At 38.0% G+C, this 23,363-nt stretch overlaps 1 protein-coding gene across 1 annotated transcript in view; it reads right to left on the reverse strand.

Annotated features, from left to right (window-relative positions):
- Positions 1-23,363, reverse strand: part of BEGAIN (brain enriched guanylate kinase associated) — a 154,237-nt gene that overhangs the window by 39,021 nt on the left and 91,853 nt on the right. Inside the window, 4 exon segments of the mRNA XM_051622581.1 lie at positions 12,494-12,560; positions 17,169-17,187; positions 17,190-17,224; positions 18,821-18,982. Of these exon segments, the coding sequence (XP_051478541.1) occupies positions 12,494-12,560; positions 17,169-17,187; positions 17,190-17,224; positions 18,821-18,982 (283 nt within the window).

Consider the following 23,363-nt stretch of genomic DNA (forward strand, 5'->3'; position numbering starts at 1 on the left):
ATACATGTTTTATATGGTAATTTCAAAACCCGAAACTGTTTATAAAGTGTTGCTAAGTTAAAACCATCTCTTTGGTTTTGAGTGTTCCATTTACTTATCTGTGTTTATCTATCTGTGTATCATCTTCATTTACTGTCAAAATACAAAATACTTTCTCATCTCATGATATAAAAGTATTTTATTTTCCTGAACACAAAAAAGCTCATTGACTTCTCCATTACAGCACTAAACCCAATGCACACTCCACCACTCCTAGCATGTAAGATACCAAAGTCATCATTTGGATTTCTTCCAGCAATATAAACTTCAACTGTCTTGTTGTACCTAGTATCTTACAAATTATTTACCTGTATCTTTTTGCTTTCTATATCTCTTTGTATTTTAGGGCTTGTAATTGGTATTGACTGCTACCAGTTCTTCTTTCCACTTCTTACTTGTACAGTTTGCATTTATGCAGAAATTTTTACTTCTTTTGAAGTTCTTTTAATCATAGCTTTCTTCTCTTTTATTCCTAAATGTGAGATCTCTTTTTAGCAAAGCAATGCAAACAATGATTGATAAGTGTTTGAAACCTCTTCTCCCAGATGGTTTTGCTCAAAATAATGATCAGTTTTGCAAGACTCACTTTTTTTTTTTTTTTTTCCCCCCCCCACCTTAAATACTTATATTGTTGGTTTGGATTTTATTCTGTGGACAGATATCAAAGGTAATAAATTCATGATCTCTTACCCTTAAGCTAAAACTCATTTCAGTTCAAAGATGGGTCCCTGTATTAATCATAATGAAGGCAAAGAGAGAATTCCTTTGTGTTTAATGCAGCATTTTCATAATCAGGAAATTGTCATTATTTTTTTTAACCACTTCTCAAGACTTCTGTGCTGGCTGTAAGTGACCATCAGCATAGGTCATTAAAGATAAAGATGACAGCACTTTTTTCCCCTGTGTGCTATAAGCAGCTGTTCATAGAAATACTGCACAACTCAGTGCAATGTGATCTGTAGCAGTCAGACCAGCATGTTATCTGCCTTGGTCTTCTATGAACAATTCAGGAATATTCAGGACTACCGTTTTAGAGTTGCCAGGCACAATACAAGCACACCATTCCCAAGCTCTGCAATCCACTTGATCCATCCTGAATGAGGTAATTTAACCATTTTAGTCACACATGTCTTTCCATGAGCTTCAGTTATAGTCCAAAACAAATGCACATGCATTGTATTCAATTCTTCTAGTTTATTACTAGATTCTTAATGCTGGTATGTAGACAGCTAGAGAGACTTTTTTCATACCCCTTGGTGACTGATTGTTTTTATCCTTGGCACCTTTATTTTATGTCAAATGAGAATATTTTCTTTTTTCCTTACAATCCCTTTTATGTTATTTAGGTTGATACCTGGCTGGTGTAGCTCATCACTTCCACAGATTATACTTTCCTGTTAACATTAGCAGAGTGCAGATAAATCAAGCATGGATCAGGACTCCACAGAGCCCAAATCTGCCACCTAAAACTGCATGCCTAGTTAGCAGCTCTCTTCCTGGGCATCCTGCTTTCTATCTTGTTTTACCTGTAAGAGAAGAATGCTCTCTGACCAGGAATCATTTGCATGGCTCCTGTCTGTCAGCAGTCTAATGGGAGCTTTTCTTTTGCAGACAAAAAGCTAGCTACTGGAAATTACCAGTAAAATTCCTCATTCTAATCTCTGAGCCTTTAGAATTCTGTTAAATCAGCTTAAAGAAGAGTATATGTAGTGAAACTGTTGGAAGAAGAAGACAGATCCCTGATCCTTTAGAGCTCTCTTCCAAAAGGGCTTCTGGCCCGTATTTCTTCTTCCTCATGGAATATATTCTCATTCTTTATTTTTAATATCTGGTTATTTACTCAGAAGACAAATTCCTGGAAGACGAGCATGGAAAGCTAAGCAAGACCATGTAGTGAAGGTTTATCAAAACCTCTTTGCAGCAGATAAAGCCAATTACGTGTATCACCATGGAGTAAAATAAGCTTTGTTCAAATTAATTTTCTCCCTTTGATGTTTCAGTTACTGAACTCCTGCATCATTGTAACTGGGAACCCTGAGATGTAGATACATTAATATAACTACGAACATTCACAGAGGAGCAGAGCAGGTTCTTGGGAGTGATCCAACAGATAGAAATTCCTCCAGTCAAGAGAAGGTGAGACACTTGCTTTCCTTGGCATAGAGCATCTCAAAGGGCTGCCTGCCCCTCTCCAGCCTACAGACTACTTCCCTCCCCAGGGCACTTTAGGAAGAAACATGTGGCTAGGAAAAAATAAATAAATAAGTAATGATTAAACAGACATTCAGCCCAAGAATAAAAAGTTCTGCTTTCTTTGACCTGCTGGCAGTATCCTGTGCAGGGATATCCTTCTTGCAGGGTGGGCTTCTTCCAGGATTCCAGTCAGGGACAGAGGTGTCACCACTCCTCGACTGGCTCCAGGGGAGGGTTTTGCTTTCTCAGCTTCCTCCTCATGTCAACCACATAAAAACAGATGGCTTGAGCTTTAGGTGTGGGAAATCTTAGCACAGCAGGTTGAGATGACCATATTTTGTACTCCTTACATTTTTTACTAGGCTGTTTTTGAAGATCTAACAAAACTGAATGTCTCACAGAGACACCTCTCCTTAGCATCTTGAGTTGGTTATTGAATGGCTGTACCCTATTAGAAGGAATTAAATCTTTCTTGCTAAAATAGTTTTAATAATTGATAGCTTAGAAGTCTCTGATAGCCTTTAATCTGCTTTCCTGGCATATTGTATCTAAGTTAAAGTTTTACTTTATTTGATGTCCTTTGTCTATGCATGCACTGACTTCTTAATATGTCTCTATATCCACACTAGAAACTGGAACGAAAAACTGATGAAATATTTATACAGGAAAGTATAGAAGTTCTGCAAGAAACTTTAAAATACTGGACAGTTTGAGACAAAAACATCCCAGTGTATTGCAGTATGCTCTCTTCAGTAGGTCCCACAAAACAGAAAACTGTGTTTTGTGCCAAAACAGAATCCACACTGCTCTAATATCACCCAACATTGGAACAAACTTCAGAGCTTACTTCAGCTGGTGCATAAAGATTCATTTAGTAAATTATGCTTTAAAAACTGTATTGAGAGACTTAGGTTAATTTTATTAAACGTTTTAATTCTGATTCTCTGCCTAGTATTTGGCTAACTGAAAAAGAACTATTTATTAATTTAAAGCTCATACAGCTGACTGATGCATGCTAATGCATTTTAGATTTAACAATCAGATCTTCCTTAATTGAATTGTGTTTGCTCAGACAAAGCATATAATTAAATCAAGTCTTTTCTAATCCTTCTCATGCCAGATTATTCTATGGTACATTGGGGAAGAACTGTCAAATGTGTGCATTTAGTTAATTTAAGCTCATTGAAAAAATCTGTCATCACATTATGAATACTTGGGATATTAATACTTTTCCTAAATAAAGAGATGGGTTTTTCCATACATATCTTCTGTAGCAATGAATAAGTGTATAGAGGCAGAAAGACTGAAAAATGGCTAAGAAGGAAAGTGTTTTAAGAAAATCCAGCAAGTTTATACCACAGATAGTGAAATCCACAACCCAAAGGACCAGCAAGCTATTCCAGCCTACTGCTCTCAAACACCTTCATGGAGTGGAGAGGGTACTAAGGCTCAGGAAAGGTCACTTGCTTTACCTCTGTTCCATATTACTTTGTCTGATGATGCAAAATTATCTGAGAGAAGACACAGCAAGCCATGCCAAGACATAGCTTAGAAATTACAGAGAGAAGAATGAGGAAATGCTTTACTGAGATTCCATGATGCAAGTGAAGCAACAAGTGGATTCCAAGGCATAAGCGATTAAAAAACCTGGCTTGAATGAAGGCAAAAACTTACTTAGAGTCAAGGGTGCATTTCAAGGTTGCAAGAGGATTTAGTAGTTTAGACATAGAGAGGTTTACTTTTTAAGTACTTTTCTCTGGTTGTTGTGGATCTTCTAGAAGAAGAAAAATACAGAAGTATAATTCACAGTGGGATGTTCAAGTTTGGCATTTTCTTCTTTTTATGATAGATAGAGGAACTAGAGCTATGGATGTGGTACCAATGAGTTTTCTCTGTCCATAACACTTTAAAAATATTTATTCCATGAAACAGAGCTATGGAAATAAACAATATCTTTTTCACTGATAGATGTTATACTGCCTCAAGTCTAAATTACTGACCTGATCTAATTTGTCCACCAAATTATAGAATTTATCCTTTTTAGTAAACGGCATTGACTGCTGATTAAAAAGATGACCTGCAGCAGAATCTGAATTCTCTTATTGATTTCCAAACAATGTAATGTTACCAAATGTAACATTGTGGGGCTGTCATGTTTTATCTGAGGATTTTGATCTCATGCTCTATGGCATTTCACTTGAAGAATTATTTGCGCTTTATCTAATATTCAACCTTGTACTAGAAAAGGTCTTACAAAGATTTGTTTCCTTGGCTACCCCATGTCACAAGCTTGAAATGTAATTCCATAGCAGTAAAAGGGAAAAAAAACCCCACAAAACAACACAGGTATATAATTAATAACATATCACAGAAAGAAATCAGGGTAGTGCTGTCAAGATTCTGCTTGTGAAGTAAAGGCATGTTTTTTGTGATTTGTAAAACATATGCAGGATGATTATTTGCCTTCCCAGTACAAACAAGTACTAATGTTGGTCTTTAATATTTCTTCGTGGGAGCAAACATGCATTGACTGAGGTCAACAGGGCAGGTCAGTTCATTTGACCACATCACTGACAGCTGTAGGGGTTTCCTCCTTGTTTGAAATAAGGGCAACCTCCATGGCATACACTGTGCAAAAGGACATATAATAAAAACTGATTCCATCTGCACTTCCTGCTAAAGGTCTGCTTGTCACAGTGTCATCTGGAAATATTCCTGAGCACCCTGAGCACAATGAGCACCCTGTCTTACATGAGCTGAGGGTAAAGGCACTTGTTGCGTTTTATCCAGCACTTTCAGAATGGAAATCTGAGCAGCAAATTGAAGTTATAAACAGAGAGGCATTATCTAAATTCAGTGAGTGCAAAAAAACATGGCCCTAGGCTAGGGAAGGGTCTGTCATACCTAGCTTGGGTTCTGCTGAGATATTCTCTTCTATATAAAACATGGATGAACAGGGTACCACTGCACATGCTAATTGCTCCTCTAGGCACATCTTTTTCAAGTGCTCCGGACTGTGCTTCAGGCACTAGACATCTTCAGTGGCAAAAAGTTTCTTCCCACTTTATAACTGTATTATCCTGCTGGCTTAGGGCCAGCTCTATGGGAAACCAGCAGATCTGCTGTTTATAATTGAACATAATCAGTTCGTTGCCCAACCACTCTGATTTCGAGACCAACTTGTTTGAAACCAGAAAGGTGGTTTTTCTTGCCATCACCTTCCTTGGTCTCCCAGCATTGCAATTATGTTTGAAAAAAACCCTTACTTATCAGTTTATTAAGAGCCTTTCTAAGCTGGCTAGTTACCTTCACAGGCTGTGCTCTTTCTGCTAGCAATATAGATGAAGCTGACAAAATGTGCCTATAGTCTTTCTAGGTACCTATTGTCTCCCACATTTCACAACAGTGGCATGCCTTTCCAGGGTAGAGTGGTAGGTGGATAATAAAATGCTAAATAAGTTATAGCTGGAAGGAGCAGAGATGGTGTTGATTGATGCTAATTCCCTGAAGTCAATGTAATAGTACCTGCTGAGGCTGTGTTAGTGACAGCGTGTTGAAAGAAGACATGTTAGTTTCTGGGGGAAAAAGAAACAAAAAAAGTTAAAGATTACAGATTATATCTCCAGCAAGTAAAGAGTACTGTGCTGGAGGTACATGCCACTTGTGATAACAAAATTGACCAAAGATCTTATGATCTTGATGAAATAGAATATAGAAACAGACGACAGAAACACCGTACAGGGAACTGGACTAAATGGACCAATACTCTGTTTGTAAATGCTTTTTTCTATTTCTTCTTTCTTTATTTATTTTCTTTAACTCTGATAAACCCCGTCTTTGCCATTTTCTATATATTTTTTTTAAACAGGAGATACATGGCTAGCAGCATGAATTAGATGTAAGAGAACCTTGAAAGTCCTTTGATCCTTTTTGTAGGCTGGGGATTTGGGTAGTGAAGACTTAGGATGTACTTGGAAATTAGTTCTTTGCTTTCTGATGACCTTGGCCAAGACACTTTGCTTTTCTGTGCCATATTTTCTACATTCGTAGATGACAGCAGCTTTCATGAAGGACTTTGAAATGTGGAGTGTCTGCTGTACAACACCTTTTCAGGCTTGTTCTTAATTGCTTTCACTTTGTGGTGAATTGGAAGATAATTACAAAGGGCCAAGGCATTTACCAGGAAGGCACAGGTCAAGGTTACTGAAGTCTCAGAAATATTTTGATTCCTTTCATCTGCTTTGAAAACAACAGCTTATTCTCTTCCCAGCTGGTCAGCGTGGTAGCCCTGGGGGGTGTGCTGAGAGACAGAGAGCAAACTATGGAGATCGGGATGAAGAAAACTATCAAAAAACTCCAGGTATCTGCAATGCATACCAGTGGCCAAGACACATGCTGAGAAGGAAAGAGTTCTGGAGATCTGTCATGCAGTGGAGAGGATTGTGGAAGTGAGAAGTGTCCATCATCACTTTATGATTTCCTTAAGCTGCTGGTGCTTGTGGAAAACATCCTACTAAGAACAAGACACAGAGAAGCAGCTTTTCCATGGCTTTGGAAAAATAGGAAAGTAGATCCCAGAACAGTCTCTCATGATGTCATATTGATCTAAAGCAAAGAGGAAGAGGCTGGACTGCCTCATGAATCTCTTGGGAAGAAGGATCACACTGCCAGCCACCTAATGATGGAATAACACCTGAGAAATTTATATTTATTCAGAGGGAGAGAAAGGACTAAGGATGTGGCATCCCGGTCCCAGGAGGGTTCATTTTTTCACAGAAAGAGTGGTCAGACACTGGAATAGGCTGCCCAAGGAGGTGGTTGAGTCACCATCCCTGGATGTGTTTAAGGGTCCCTTGGATGTGGTGTTGGTGGATATGGCTTAGGGGAGAACTTTGTAGAGTAGGGATGATGGTTGGACTCAGTGATCCCAAGGGTCTTTTCCAACCTGAATAGTTCTATGATTCTGTGATTCATTTGACTGCAAAATTGATGGATCTACTCAGGCTGAGCCTGTGTGTTAATATGTGTGGGTTTAAAATGCTGGTCTTACTGCATATTTGACAATGGTTTTATTTTTCTTTTTTTTTTTTTTCACCTGGGAAATGAGTGTGAAAAAAGTTAGTGAGAGATGGTGATCTTCAGTATAAAATTGCTGTCAGCATAAAAAGATGAAATTTAAAGGCCTCTTGGAAAAATGCTTTTCTTTCGACTGCTGTTTTTATAACTGACTTGTTTCTGTAGCATTTATGGTCATTTCCTTCCTTAGAAATGTTGTTTCATTCCAAAAAACACAGACCTTCTCTTGCTCCTGTCTTAACTAACCAACCAGTATAAATTTATCTTGAAATTCACAGCTGTCTTCACTGAATGTGAGTAAATGAGCCTGCCAGGTTGAGCTGACTAAACTTTTCTTGTCTTTGGGATGCAAATCCTTTTAAGTATATTTAGGTCCTCTCTATCTGATTTTCATGGGACATACAGTAGGAGCGGGAAGCAAGTTCTTCCTCATAGAGGAAAGAAAATGCAAAAGATGTGCTTCAAACCACTCCACTTAAAGCCACTGCCAAAGTCATCATCCATGCAGGAACCTAAACATACTGGGGTTTTGCTTTCCTCAGATTTGTGTCAGAAACAAGCTTTTTATCCATTGCCTTCATCTTTCACTTACGATTTAAGCCATATTAGGGAGTGACTGATAACTGTCATAGGAGACTCAAGTCCAATCTAGTGACTGGTTTAAATTCCAAAGCCAAAGATTTGGGCTCACCCTGGTAGTTAGATGCTTTTCATACCTTTCTGAAATCATTCATTGAATTCCTCACCACTTTCCATAATCTTTACCTTTCCAGTCTGGACACCCAGCAAGCTGCTTCCTTTAAAATAACATTCCCCTGAGACAAAGTCTCAAAGCAACACTTAAAAATTGCTCAGCTCATATTTACTTCATCTTTGGATTTCTCCAGCTGGAGATGTTTAGGTGTATATTACAGCCAGCAGACTGCAAAGACCCAGGTATTCAAGACCTGGATAAATAACTGTTAATAACATAGAGCATCAATTATTTGCTGTACATCTTAATCCTCCTCCAGCTCACGGGTAGTGGAAGAAACAGGATAAAACCAGTGCAGTGCTCAGATAGTGCAGTGATCATCCTTAACACAAATCCCTCTTTACTGCTGATTTATATAATAATTTCTTCTAAATTTATAGATGAGTCACAGCCCCCAACCTGCCCCAATGTAAGTGAAAACTCAGACATTGATGTGGTGTAGTGGTTTTCCTATTGATAGATGATAAAATGTATCGTGCACTGTGTGCAGAGGGACAATGCTGGCTTTGCAGAGAAGGGAATCAAAGCCCCAGTGGCTGGGGCTGTGCTGGGGAGCCTGGTGGGACTGGTGGAGATGCTGCCCAGCATCTCTTACACTGCAGGGTGTAGGAGTCCAGTCACATCTCTCATGTTGGACAGCATTCAGTATTGCCTGTGCTGTCAAAAGATCCTGAACCAGCACTGAGAGAGAATATACAGAACCAAACCCAAGAGGACTGGGGAACACCACTTTGAAGAACCAGAGGTTTTGAGTTGGCAGCAGTCATGGTAGAAATGGTTTGGCCAACCAACACAGTAAGGGTTTACAAAGTGGGTGAATTGATTTATCTGCTGGTTTCACTGGTAGTCAGAAGGCTCTGTTCCTTACCACAGGGCTGTCACCTTCCTTGTCCACCTCCAATGCTGCCTGTGTAGTTTTGTAGTAGATGCAGATAGCATGTGTTTTAGACCGAGCAAAGGTTTACATTCTGGCCTCAAAGGACTTTGCATGGGAAGTGAGCTCATACCATTGAGCAGTCTGGCTGTCAAACTGCTACTTTCTAGTTACAAAAGACATATTTATGGTGTTTCTGGAGAATATGGTCTCATGAGCTCTTTGAATCTGTGTTTCAGAGATCAGGTGTTTCAAGAACATTCAAAATGCAGGTGGAGGAGAAATGGGTGTGATTTTCATTAGTGATTAAGCTTATTAAGCAGCTATGATTAGGTGCCTAACAATTATTCCTGGATGTAGGCACCATTAATAATCTGGTTTGTGGCTTTAAAGGTAAAATTACAGAATCAACTAAAACTGAAAGCCCTAAAGCTTCAGAAGCTTTTTAAAATACATAGCTTGATTCCAGTGAGAATTACATGTGGGATACAGTTGGATTGAGATAGTAAAAATGGTTTCTCAGGATGTGGTTGGGATGACTTGCATAACCTACTTGTAGCTGCTGATTGAGAACAGCAAGAACACAGCAGAGCATCCTCAGGAAACTCAGCTCAGTGCCAGGAAAAGCAAGGATGACCAGTGATACATTGAGGTCTTTAATGTAAAAAGTTCTTTAACTGAGCAGTCCTGTAATGGAGTCACAGTGCAAAATTTAAGGACTCTGTTTAGTCTTTCCCCCATCTTAATGGAAGAAAAGTTTTAAAGCTAAATTATTTAAGAAGACAGCCTGTACATACTCTTGCTTAACCAGTGCTTTTAAGACTGAACAAATCTCTTCTAGTTAATTATTCTACAGTGGTAAGAACAGGAGTTTTATGAAGAGTGAAAGCAGAATTTGAGTTCTGTCCTACATCTACCTCTACCGTGTCATGTGTTCAGTCTTGCCCAGTACACTCCCCAAAGATGTCATTTTTTAGCTCTTAACCAGCACAGTCAATGTGTTTTATATTTTATATTTTTGAATTCTGATAACAGAGGTTTCAACTGGACACTATTTCCTGTTATCAGCAGTGTGCTTTCAATATTTTTGAATATTTCATAGATTAACACTGAGAAGAAAGCAGAGCCTAGAATAAAAATAATGGCTACTTCAGCTTCTTTTCTGTGACTGCTGATGAATTAATGAATAATTTTCACATTCTTTATACTAATAGCAGGTATGAAAGGTTTTAACATTCATGATACCCAAAAATATTAGCAGAGGGAGGCTGAGTTTGGAGTCCTAGATTAGTGGTGACAAGCTGGGGCCAGTCACTAGGAGAGGGGAGGTTGTGGGGTCACCTGTAAGGCAGGGAGAAAGTGGTCTCATGGAAGCATCCCAGGTCACTTGCAGGAAGGGGAAGAAAGGGACCACTGATCCAGGGGTCTTCTTTTTCCCTTCTTATTGCATTTGGATATATTAAATGGTCAAAACTTGAGTACGAATCTGAGTAAATGTATGTGTGTATATACATACATATGTGTGTATAGAGGGATGGGGTAGGGGAGAGAGGGACAAAGTCAACACTTTTGAGACTTTTGGATTTGTATAAAGGTAGAAAAATCAAAGGCTTTTGATTTTGGAATGTCAAACTGACTAAATTAGACAAAAAAAAAAAAAAATAGACACAGCTGTTCCTCCTAAGCAGGAAAGGGAGAGAAAGGTATCCAAGAGCCTAGACCACCATAAGCTGTTGATTAACCAGACCAGCTGTTATTTAAGCCGACTTTATCTGAAGTATTGAGAGGTTTTGGAGTGCCCTGAAAATCAAATTATTTGGCTTATCTAAATCAAACATGGTACTGTTTTCCCCATCTTTTTGTTTTTAATAGAGTTTCTATTTGACATTTTGTTTTGTTTTGTGTCTTCAGTTTCAGGGCTTCCGAAGGCAAAGCGGTCTGGAGGTAAGTGGTGCAGAGCCTGGTTGATCTTCTTCAAACCTCTAAAGCTACCTTCAATGACTGTCATATTAGTGGGATAAAGAATGGTACAGTACTTTGAGGAACCAGCCTTCCTTTTTCTGTGCTGTGCTCTGAAATGATTGCTCAGGATTTTAAGTGGATGCTGAAACATCAGTTTGAAAAGCCTTTCCTTTGATCTGAAACACCTGATAAAAAAGTATTTCTGAAGTCCTTCTTTCTATGTTTCCAATATTTTATTTAATTTAAAAGTCAGAATGCCTCTATTTTATTTATCTTTTGTGGCACATATGGAATAAATACGAGGTCACAGATGAAAATAAAATCCCAATGTGATTTAGGTAAAAGGAAAAAAAAACATGTAACAAAGGAGAAGTGAAGAAAAGAACAATAACATGAGATCAAATGTAATTTATGCTCGTATGTGTTTATATGTATTTATGAACAAACATGAGATATAACCCAGCTGTAACTCTTCTCTGTTGTAACAAACAGTTACAAAAACATCAGTATTCTATTCATTATCAGCTTCTAAAACAGACTCCTGAGATAAGAACCATGACATTTTCAAAAACTAATTTCCCATTTCTTAGTCTCTCCCATATGTTGCCATAATCCCTATTTACTCTCAAAGCACAATAATCTGTCCCCCTCATTTTAAGCTGCCCACCCACGCAAATGTTACATATGAGATGTGTAAATTGTAGCCTTATCCTTACAGCTGTACATCAGGACTCTGCTCCAAGCAGTAAACCACCTACTTCTGTGTGTGCACTGAATGGGGCTGGGCAGGACAATGGGCAGGGAACAATTGACCTTACTGAGCCAGGAGTGGAGGGAAACAGCTCAGGCTGTGCTCGTGACCTGAAGGTCTTTGGAAGTTATTTTTTTCTGTCAATATTACCCTTAACATTTCTTTGTAAATTTTCTCCTAGCAATGAGTGTGATGTCCCTGCAACATTACCAATGAGCAGGGCACTAAAGGCATTGCCATTTCATTTTAACATCAAAATATTTTGAATGAGTGGTGCTGTGTCTTATAATATTAGTCCTAGATGCAGAGCCCATAAATGGTGCAGTGATTTCCTCACTCAGTTGCTAATTAGCCTGTGATATTGACATTGCAGTTACAGACACATGTAGATCGGAGATTAATACACTGAGATTGATAGTTATGACAGCATATAAAAGTCAGACCATCCAAGCTCTATTACATCACTTAATTAAAGCTGAGTGAAAGCATCTAAGAAGCATGAGAAAACTTTGGGTTACCTTATTTAAATTCATTACTTAATGAAAACATAAATATTCTAAACCCATGAAGTTATTAACTAAATTAACCAGAATTATTTTAAAGGTACAACTTACTCAGCCAAATCACCAGCCAATGCAATCTCCATTTAGCTTGATGGAGTTATGATGTCAGACACAGCTTGAACTCTAGATCATGTTACTGATAAAATTATATATCTTTTTAAAGCATACTGAATTTGTAGCATGAGAGATTTTTTTGTTACAGCTACATACACATTTGTCCAATGACTTATGTATCGTAAAACCAAAATATTTTTTTTTAAAAATCACTTATGATAACTTACCATTCTGTAAAGTTTATCCTCCAGATCCTGATTAATTCTTTGTAAGGCTAGGTAATTGTTTTGTATCCTAAAACAAAGATGATATAATGTAATGGAATGCATTGTTTTTAGGTTGTTTTTTTTTGTTTTTTTTTTTTTAACCTGTAATTTTAACATCAGTACAAAACCTTGTCTTGCACTACTTGAAATCTCTTTTCATATCAATCTTGTTGCCAGTCAGTGGTTTCCTTTGAAATGCAATTGCCACCTACTTCCTAAGCAAAATTCTTTGTCACGTTTGCTTACTATTTTCAACGGCAAACTCCATCAGGAAGTGAAAATATGTTTGTAGTTCCGCACTTGTGTGCAGACATGCATCACAGTATGGGAACTTGCACAGAGAGATTGTAGCTTTACATCAGGCTCGGGAATAACATGTCAGGAAGCCTGAGCTGTATGGTTAGAAAGTACAGAAAAAGATTTATGGGGCTCTCTTAATAAGGAGAATGGCAGCAGAAACCTAATGACCATAACAAAAGCAACACGCAGGGATCACCACATGACTTGGAAGAGAATATTCCTTCTTTTGACAGAAGTCCAAGAAATTGCCTCATTTCAAGAGCTAAACACACCCTTGTTCTTCAGGAAATACATTTAGATAGCTTATTCAGGAAAAAGGTGAATGTTTATTTTTATCAATACTGAGGCATGAATGGACTCACAAATAAGACTTCCCTGTTCATTCCAGAGCAATACACCAAAGAAAACCTTCAATCTGCGTAACTTTAGGTTGCTTAGATGGTAACCTTGGAACTGTAATGAATGAACCATGTAACCTGTGTGGGAAACACTACTATTTTGGTAGTAGCTGTGCCTTTCTCCTCACAGAAGGTAAGGAGGGTAGCTCCTGTTTCTTGTTGATACACACCACCTCAGCAGGATGTATAACAATTGTAAAGCAAATGTTAGAACTTCAGCTGTGACAAGTTTGTCTCAATGCATCTATACATTTGTACTGGCAATCTTAGGTCAATGGGGCAAAGTATTTTCAGTGGTGAGTTGATTTTAGGTAATGGACAAGCGTGTCCACTATGAGTGAACTCAGATGTAATACATGCTCATTCAGCAACAAGCTGCTTCCTCTGGGAAGCCTGAGTCTGGGTGTAGTTTCCATGATGATCAGGAAGGGTTTGGGATTAAGGTGGTCTCTTTGACTGATTGTATGGTTAGGAGTGGCAGCTGAAATCAGAATGACCTGCACTGGAACCACACCATGGCTGCAAATCGAGGGGTCCAGCCCACTCTTTCCTGGCAGTGAAGCATCTCTCCCTGCTTCTGTTGCCATGGAGATTGTCTTTCCAGTTAAATGATCAAAATTCTCCATTCAGGGGCAGGCCAGTGGCTTGCAGTGCCCCTCACAAAGCATGCAGAGCTCCGCTGGGGCTCCCAGTAATACCATAACAACATGCAAAGGGACTGGGTAGGAGAGGTCTGTGCCGAGGAGATCTGCTCTGATAACGACATGCCCATGGGTGAAAATCCCTGGAGTACTGAGGGGTAGCCCAGACTCAGGGCAGCTGCTACAAATGTGCAGTGGAGGCCTGGGAGAAAGTTTGGCATCATATATGTTTTATAGAGCTGATGAGCAGAGATTTCCACTCTGTAAAGAGATTCTGTGGTAAAGTGTTAGCTAAGGTGGTGACCCAAAATAGGCGGAAAATCTGTGACACTTGTGCTAACCTACAGTTTGGTTATTACTCACCAGTTCTCACAGTGCCGTTGTGTAAATGTCTGGGTGACTCAAAAGATTGACCAAAGATTATGGATCTCTGCACTGTCCATGCTCCTGTTAGATGCAGTATGTGCTACTAAGCCTCTGTATAGACTCTAGGTATACTTGGTATTTTTACAGCTATTAAACCTGAGTCAACATAACAGAGAGAAACCTTAGGGTACCCTGTACTCAGCTTTTCATGGCAAAGGAGAAGGCAGAGAGGATCCTAGTAAACCAGTGGAAGCAAGAAGACTTAAACTGGCTTTGCCTGCAAACAGCTACTCAGCACTAATGTAGTTATGTTTTTCTGGTAAAGCTGTGTGCCTTCTTGCAGGGAACAAGGATTTAAAAAAATAAGAATGGGCCTGCTGGCTGAACACAGACTTGCCCCAGTATCTTGTCTATCACAGTCTGCAGTCTCTCTCCAGTAAGGCAAAGTAGAACAGGTTAAAAATGCTCTGCACCTATACAGCTTGTGGGCCAACTAGAGATTGTGTAAATCCAAAGTAAACTTTTAGCACCTGTTCAAGTTTTTTATAGCTCAGGCCTCTTTGTACCCCAATCTGTCCTGCAGTACAGAGCTACGTAGAGAGCTCTAGGAAGACATTGAAGGTTCCCTTTCCATATCTTTAAGAGCATGAATTACCAGCAGTAGTTAATTGGATATCTGGCTTAAGATGGTGGGAATGAATCACTGGCTTTGCTCCTCAGCTTCTGTTTTTCTCTTTGATGTGGATGACTGGAAGATTGTTTACTATTAATATAATTGTTCTTGGCTGACAGCACTTCCATGCCATAGTTGGTAGAGGGGTTTTGCATGAACTTATTACAATCTGCTTCTTTCCTTGTAACTTGTTATGTCTTTACCCATCAAATTATCCTCTGTTGTATGTTTAGGTGACAGTATTCCACAGACCTTAGCTCTCTAACATATTGATTTTGCACTGGAAATTACTGACCACTTCCCAGTAAAATAAAATCCTTTCTAAACAAAAAATCCACAGTAAGTAGGAAACTGAGCTTCAAAAAGTGTTTCTATTGAGAACATCATGAAAAGTTAGTCAAAATAAGCACAAACACGTGCACACATACACAAGCACATACACATGCACAAATACACATAAAACCAAGTTGGAAATCCAATGTGCCAAAAGAAGTGTCAGCAAATGTAGATGCCAAGGAAATAAATGGACTAGAAATATAGGGAAGAAAGGGATTTAAAGGGATAAAAGAGGACGACGGTAATCACGTCAATCTTTGGGCAACACTCTAAAATAAAAGAGAAGTAGGGAAAATTATTCCAATTTGAAAATTATCAGATGAGCAAATGGTATTTTAACCTTCTTCACAGAAAGAAGTATACCCAGATAGGTCGAACCATGCAAAGTATGAAACTTTTTAATATTGTAAATCTGACTTATTTGTAGATAAAGTGAAGAATAGATCAGATTGACTACCCTGTGAAACTGTTTTAAGAATATACTCCTCTTAATCTTTAACTTTATATTTTTGATAGCTTTTAGTGTTGTTCATATTATTAGGTGATACTTAGGTGTCTCCAGGTACATATATGTGCATGCATTAAGTGCACATTTAGATTCTTGAATAAATTAGGACCTGTTGAAAAGTATTCTGACCAAATTGAACATTACCTATCTGTGCACTCACCCAGCAGACAACACACTCCCCTCTTAAGACTGCAGATCACCACCAAAGAGGAAATCTGCAAAAGGCTCTGCCTCTGTGCTTTCACTCAGTCTCAAGCCTTCATAAGGCCATGAAATATATGTAAAGTGAAACACAGGCTTGGGCTGACTTTATCTACGGAAGAGAATTTCACCCAGAGTGCAGTTTAACTTTGACTGATGAGTGTTAAAACAGTAACTACTTGTTCAAAAAACCTTCTCTCCCTCTGTTATCATATACAAGTTACAACTTCCTTATGAAAACAAGAGAGTTCTCCCCTCATTTATTCCAAAGCTAATAGAGCCACAGGATTCCTGTTCAGAAGACCCTTCAGTCCATGAAATATCTTGCTTTTTGGTGAAACAATTCTGTTTGGGGACAAATCTCAGTGCTAAATATATGCTTGTACAGGTTTATTACTCATGTCTTAAAATTACTCTCTGGTAAGAGCTAAGATGGGGACCTCACCAGGTTGTCACCCAGGGTAGGGTCTAAAGCAGAAAACCCAGCATGATCTTTCAAGATCAGTTTACATTCCAAGACTGATATTTGATTATTTATTTATTTATTTTGTTTTAACTTTAAAACCCCCATGCTACTCATATCATACAGGACATCACTGTGAGGTATATGAAATCCCCAGTCTCTCTTCAGTTGCTTTTCAAAGCTGAACCAACACTTTAGAGTTAATATTTTGAAACCCACTCAACACTTCCCTGATCTTGCTCCTACTGGACTCAAAGCAAAAGACCACCTCTAAGTGTTTGTAGAGAGGTCAAAAATCTGCCAGTTGAGCCACATAAATGACTGCCCTGCTTGGGTAAGAAAGGGGAGGCCTAAAAACACAGGTAATTCTGGATAAACTAAGGCAATAAAGATTTTCAGAAAGTAGAAAAGAATGGGCATTCAGTCTCTTGGAAAAATTCTGCACCTAACAGTAACTGAAGTTTAATAACAAAAATGTTCTCTAGTACACAAGTGGGATTGTGTTACACAGGGTTTATTTATTAGGGGGGTTGAATTTCTCTCCCTGTGCAGTGAATAAAGCAAGAGACATATTATTGAAACTAATTATAGTTCCTTGTTTTTCTCACATTGATTTTCCTCTGTGACATGTTGCTGACACGCTTTTGGGTGACGGTTTTGTTTCAGACATTATCCTCCAGGTTGAGAAATCTAGTTGTTCAACTTGCAGTATCCCTTGCTATTCTCAATAGAAACATTTTTAAAGCTCACCTCATAAAATATTTTGGCTTCCAATATGATATGTCTTCAGGGGAGTAATCACCTGCCTGAAACATAATTTTTAATGTAAGATTTTTTGTGATATTTTACAGTGCTCCACTAGAATATTGTAAAGTCAGTTCTACTCATCTGAAGTTTGGTATGAGTGCTAGACATGTGCAAAAAAAAGACTTTCAGGCTTGAGTTTTGAAGGATGTTTAACTCAGCAGGGCCCAATGAAGACTGATAAGAGGCTTCCTTCTGACTTTAGCAGAAGTGGGATTGTCAACCCCTCTGCTAAACATGATGCAGGATGGATAGTAGCTGTCCCTGAAATAATGTTTCAGGAGGAAAGAGTACCAGCATTCCCTGTCCTTAAAGATGAAATAGATTGGAAGAAAAGTACATCAAGAGCAAAGCTACTTTCAATAGCTCTGCTCCAAGTGAAGTGATAGGAAAAACATTGTTGGAAAGAAAACAATATGGAGAGTCTTCAGACTGCTTCTGATAGATATACGTAGATTTCAAGTTCATCATGATACCTGCTTATTTTGGCCTTGTTTGAAGAAGCCTGCCCAGTTAGGGAAGCATTTAAGTTATAAGACCACACTAGGATGTTTGCTAATTTGAGATCTTATAGCCTCTTTCTGCTTAAAACTTGCATAACATAACATTGACTCTGTTTAATGGTTGTCTCAGGCTTTGGTTTGGTTTTTGCCTTCTGCAAAGGACAAAATATATTTCTTTAGGTATAGCCCTGGAATGATTAATTCTGAATATAATTTTGACTAATCCAATGAACTAAATCAAACAGTTCAATTACCCATATGAGTTTAGGAAAGTCCTCTCAAGAAATGCAAATACAGTGTTGGGCAAGTGGATAATTTTGTGTTGAGACGTTTTGCAAACAAATGAAAAAATGGACATTAAGAGTCAGTGGTGAATTTAAATCTAGATTACAGACCATTTTAATGAGTGCCAGGAATGTCAGGAGCGTATGATTATTATCATAATTTTTTCATTAACGTTAACTGGGCCCCTGATTTGCAATAGTGCTGTACCACAGCTTCAACAAATTCATAGGAGGTTTTCAATATCATTCCATTCTACTTGGGACTAAAAAGCTAATGATTTGCTATAGCATAATGTGAAATATCATAATCCTATTTGGATTTAACATAGCCTCAGCTTTGGATGATATAGGCCACATTCTCTTCTCTTGTACCAGTGCAACGGAGTGTAATAACTGAAAATTCTCAGCCAAACCATTAAAAAGAAATCCATCTGTGAATATGCAGTGTAAGTATATGTGTAGTATACTTATAGCCCTCATACGTGTAACACAACATGGCACTAACCTACATGTAAGTTTACACATATACAATATCCTGTATCATTCGTACTTACATAGGTATATTTCTATTTGCATGTTTGCTTTCAATACAGACACATCTTACATAACACTTGTAAATAACTTCATGTTGTATGTAATATATATTCAGAGAGATGAAATACATATATTGAATGTGAAAATACAATTTGTAATCAATTAATAATAAATTATGTATATTTGAGACTATATGCTTGTATTCTTACATACGACTTTTAACACAGCCACTTGTAAATTCCTAATAACTGTTTATTTCATAAAGTTAGTTACTAACCTTCTCAGCTTTTCAGTTACTTTTTCAAGTTCCTCCTGAGCACGTCTCAATTCTATTTCAAGATACTGACGTGTAGAATCAAATTCCGTTTCAAGCATTTCCAGCTTATGGGTAGTGTACGAGAGACGCTTTCGTAATTCCCCCTTCTGTTCTTGCAAAGTACTAGAAAAACAAAGACCACAGCTGTAGAATTTAGCTGCTCCCAAAAAGCTTTTCATGAGCCACTCTTCGACCAATTCCCTACAGCACAGGTTGGCATTAAGCCAGAGAACTGTGCTTAATAACTTGTTTACTGCACTTTGAAAATCTTCTGATTTAGGCAGTTGACAATCTTCCCATCTGTCCTTTCTAGCACATTCATTACTAATGTCTCATTAGCCATAATGGAATATTTTGTGAAAGAATCCTCATTAAAACAGAAAAAGCAGTCTAGAGTTTGGTTTCACAATGGAACTTTCATTTACAGTTATCTTAAAATACTATGACTAAAGTAGCAGGTAACAATAAAGCAGAAACTCTAAGTACACTGTGCAAAAATATGTCTTTGCCAGTATTCCAAGTTATAGTATATTTTGTGGATAAAGAAAATATCTGTCTTCTTTGATTAAATTTCCACCCCAGTCCCTTGCCATAACACTGCTAGAGATGTTATTGTTCAGCATTTCCTCAAGAGAATGGTAACCAATCAATATTGTAGTAATATTAAAATTATGGCTCTTTCCCAATTTTCCCACTCATTTGGGAGCAATGACTTCACAGACTTATATGTGGCCCCTAATTTTTCACAGTATTTTCACTAATAAAGAACTTATGCTGTATTTGTAAGCTAGTTTCAGTTACACTCCATGACAAAGCACTAGGCACAGAATTTGGAGAAAGGAGTATTTGGACTTGGTTGCTTTCTCGTTATTTTAGAGAAGACCTAAGATAGCATAAAGCCAGGAGATCCAAGCAAAATTTTTATCGTGAAGATAGAAGTGCCATCTGCAGTCAAATACTCCCTCTAGATGTGCAGCAATGGACCTGGGGATCCCTCTTCAGCTTTACTGGAGCCCGACTGTGTGACTACAGCTGAGCCAGACTTCTCTTGCCTCAGTTCTTGTCTGCACCTTGGAGATCTTTTATCCTTGTCTGTTTATTTTATAAGCTACTCAGTCTTCCAGCATGTTTACCAGTTGCACAGCAGGACAGGGTTCCAGTCACAGCTGGTATGTCTGGATGTCTGTAACTTGATTCAGATTCTGCAACTTCATTATTGAGCTGATCTCTAGTCTTCAGGTGTGAGCTCTGAGGCAATATAGAGCTGGTGTCTGCCATCACCTAGAGATAAAATTGCTACCTCTTGATGCACTCTGAATTGCCTTGCTTATTTTTAATATGATAAAAATAATTCTTCATAAAAGAATGGAAAATCTTGATTCCCTTTGATGTCAAGTGACTACTGCCATCAGTTTCAGTAGAATAATGTTTTGGGTCTTTAATTAGACAAGAGAGTTGGGAACAACATGCCATTCTTCAACAAAGACTTATTTGAGCTTGCTTCAGTGTGACTGCCTTCTCCCCACCAGTTGCAATTGAATCTTCAGTAAGGTAATGCAAAAGCTTTACAATTGTGGCTTACTTGATCCATGCAGCTTAGATCTAGGAAACAGTTTAATGTTTTGCCAACACAGTGCTCTATTTCAATTACACAGATTGCATGGTTACAGTTATACTTAGATTACCACTTGTAGTTATATTATCTTAAAATAAAATATTCTAAGTCAGACATTTAATTATGTTGCAGTTAATGCAATAATGTAGCTTTCATGTTTTACATAGTGAATAGATCCCCCAAACTATCTCGGGAAATGAGAAACTGAACCCATGCTGCTCATTTCCTCACATCCTCATTAATGATGTTGCCACATCATACTGGGTTTCACTTGCTCTTCCTCTGGCTTGTTTTTGCTGCTTATCTTGGGAAAGAAGAGTGGTCAGTTTTCTTTCCTGTAGCCTGGCAACTTGGAGTTTCTGCTGTGAAGTGGGAGTCAAAACAGTCAAAACAGTGAGTTAAAAGTTATTTGATCTTAAAATCTTCCGGTGCTTAAAAATCTAACCACTAGATTTTCAAAAAAGTAGAAAGTAGATCCTCCACTGTGATTCTGTATAAAAATGCCTAGGCTGCTACTCTATGCTGGGCAAGGGCAGATAAGATGCACTTTAGGCCAGATCAGGAAAGGTTACAACAGCTATTGCAGTTTTGGCCACAGGCAGAGATTGACCTCTGGGGGTTGGAGAACCCAGGGGGGTACAAATATAATGGGCATGCCAGGGATGTTTAAGTCATCAATAGCTGGAGACTGCTTAACAAAAGAGAAAAAAGAGAAAAGTTAATAGATTCCACTAACTTAATCTTCAGATTCCTCCTGTAGTACACTCTTGCTTTGGATCTCAGTTGTGTGAAGATTAGACAGGAGCAAAACAACTCATTCTTCAAACGAAGTTGCTTCTGCAAGTACTTGTGTGCCCAGAACTGTCTTTGAACCTTCTGTGGTTCAAAATGTGAATTCTGGGTAAATCTTGATCCTCAGGTGGAAGGCAGAGCTCGTGTGAATATGCTTTGGGGTTCAGGTCTGGATGGCTCGGCAGGTTTTAGCAACCTGAAGCTTGTGCCTGGGCTCCAGTTCAGCAAATTTTTGAAGGATAAACTTAACTTAAAGCTCAGCCTTTTTTCCCTTGGAGTTCACTTTGAAATGTTTGTATACTTGAATTCCTCACTCTAACAATAAATTTTATAATTAATTTCATTAAAACCAAGTCTATCCTATAGAGCTTTACTGAAACAAATCTACATACATGCACTATTTCATATAACACGTTGAACAGTAAAGCTGTAACTTTGTAAATCAATGTTAAAAAATTAAATAATTAAAAAAAGGTGATTAAGGCATAAGTTAGGCAGCTTCGAAGATCAAAGTTATTCTCATTCAGCAAACCATAATTCTGAAAAAAGCTCTACTCATTTTCATGCAAGCTGAAAGATCCTGAAGCCCTCCCAAAATTAGCAGAACTCCTGCTTACTGTGTTCTCTGATTCGTCTGATATACACAAAAGCCACTGGCTGTTTTTTAGAGGACTTATTATTTTTAGATAGAATCAATAACACTTGGTTTATGATGGGATTATTTGGGATGTAGCAGTAGGTATGTAACAGTGTGTTGCTATTAAAATACAAGTAAAAAAATAGAAAAAAAGAAATCATGTTCTGACAAGAGTGCACTGAATGGCAGGAAGCAGATAGCTAACTTTAAGCAATAACCCATTGAGTCTTATGCTTACGATTGGCACAAACAGGGAAATCTTCATGAATCTGGGACTGAAACCTTTGAACGGGTACTAATAGATACAACAGTAAAAGCAGATTTCCCAGGATTCTCAGGGTGGTTTGAAATTCTGCATGACTTGAGCCCCATCTAGATATATTACTGGTTTAAGGTAAAGCCTGTTGTTTTCTCTTGTTTACAGTTGTACATGAACAAACACATAAGAAGCAAAAGTAAGACAAGTGAGAGAAACAGTAGAAAAAAGAACATATGATGTGTCAAACAGGATCTCTAATAACAGGATCAGACGCTCAATTTTTGTTTTATACAAATATAAGGTATTTAATCAGCTTTTAAGTTTTTTGGTTTTGTTTTGTATTGTTGTTTTGTTTCATTTTCCTTTCTCATGAAACAGCTGTTCTTCCTCTGAAAAGCTTCCTCTTACTGTTAGCTTCCAGTAGTATCACATAACACGAATTCTCCTTCCTTATGCTGTGTTGTGTACATTCTTGTTCTAGAAGTCTAGGCTTTTCATAAGGAGTGTTTAAATTTTTTGTGTACCCCTGTAAGTATGGTAGTGGTAATGCAGACAGGGTTGAAAAGAGGGAAAAAATAAAAGGTAAAAATATGGAGACATGAAGTCAAGCACGTAACATTTCCCCTTTACTCCAAAACAGCCAGCTCCAGAAACTACCTAAATGTTTTTCTGCTTGTCACATACCTGTTCATTATAAAAGTTCCCTGCACTTTTTATTTTTTTTAAATGTTGGTAAAGCAATATATTTAATTTAATAATTTATCTTCTACGAGTTTGCCCTCACGTTTCAGGTTTGTTACAGGATGGGATCCAAAGTCCTGCAGAGCAGGATTTGAACCTTTCGCATAAGTGGTTCTTTACTTCTTCTAATGATCTCCAAAGTCCTGCTCCTGTGACAACCAGTTGCAAGTCTTTACCCATTTTGCTTCATTAAATTATTTCTCTAAAAAAAAGGACAGTAAGTACAATATTAAATATTTAGAATGGTGAAAGAAAACCTCTTAAGGGAAGCTAGTTTAAAGGTTATTAAAAACAGGTCTTCAGACCTTGCAAAGTATTATAATTGCCAATTAGCTATGTTTATACTCATTTAAAGCATGAAATAGATATGAAAACATATATTGGTGCAGAAATTTGTGCCCACAGACATTGTAACACTGCCAGTAATTGCTAGGTTTGAATTCTAGAGTTGCTCCTTGCT

Source organism: Apus apus, chromosome 5, assembly GCF_020740795.1.
Source record: "Apus apus isolate bApuApu2 chromosome 5, bApuApu2.pri.cur, whole genome shotgun sequence".
NCBI classification, from domain to species: Eukaryota; Metazoa; Chordata; class Aves; order Apodiformes; family Apodidae; genus Apus; species Apus apus.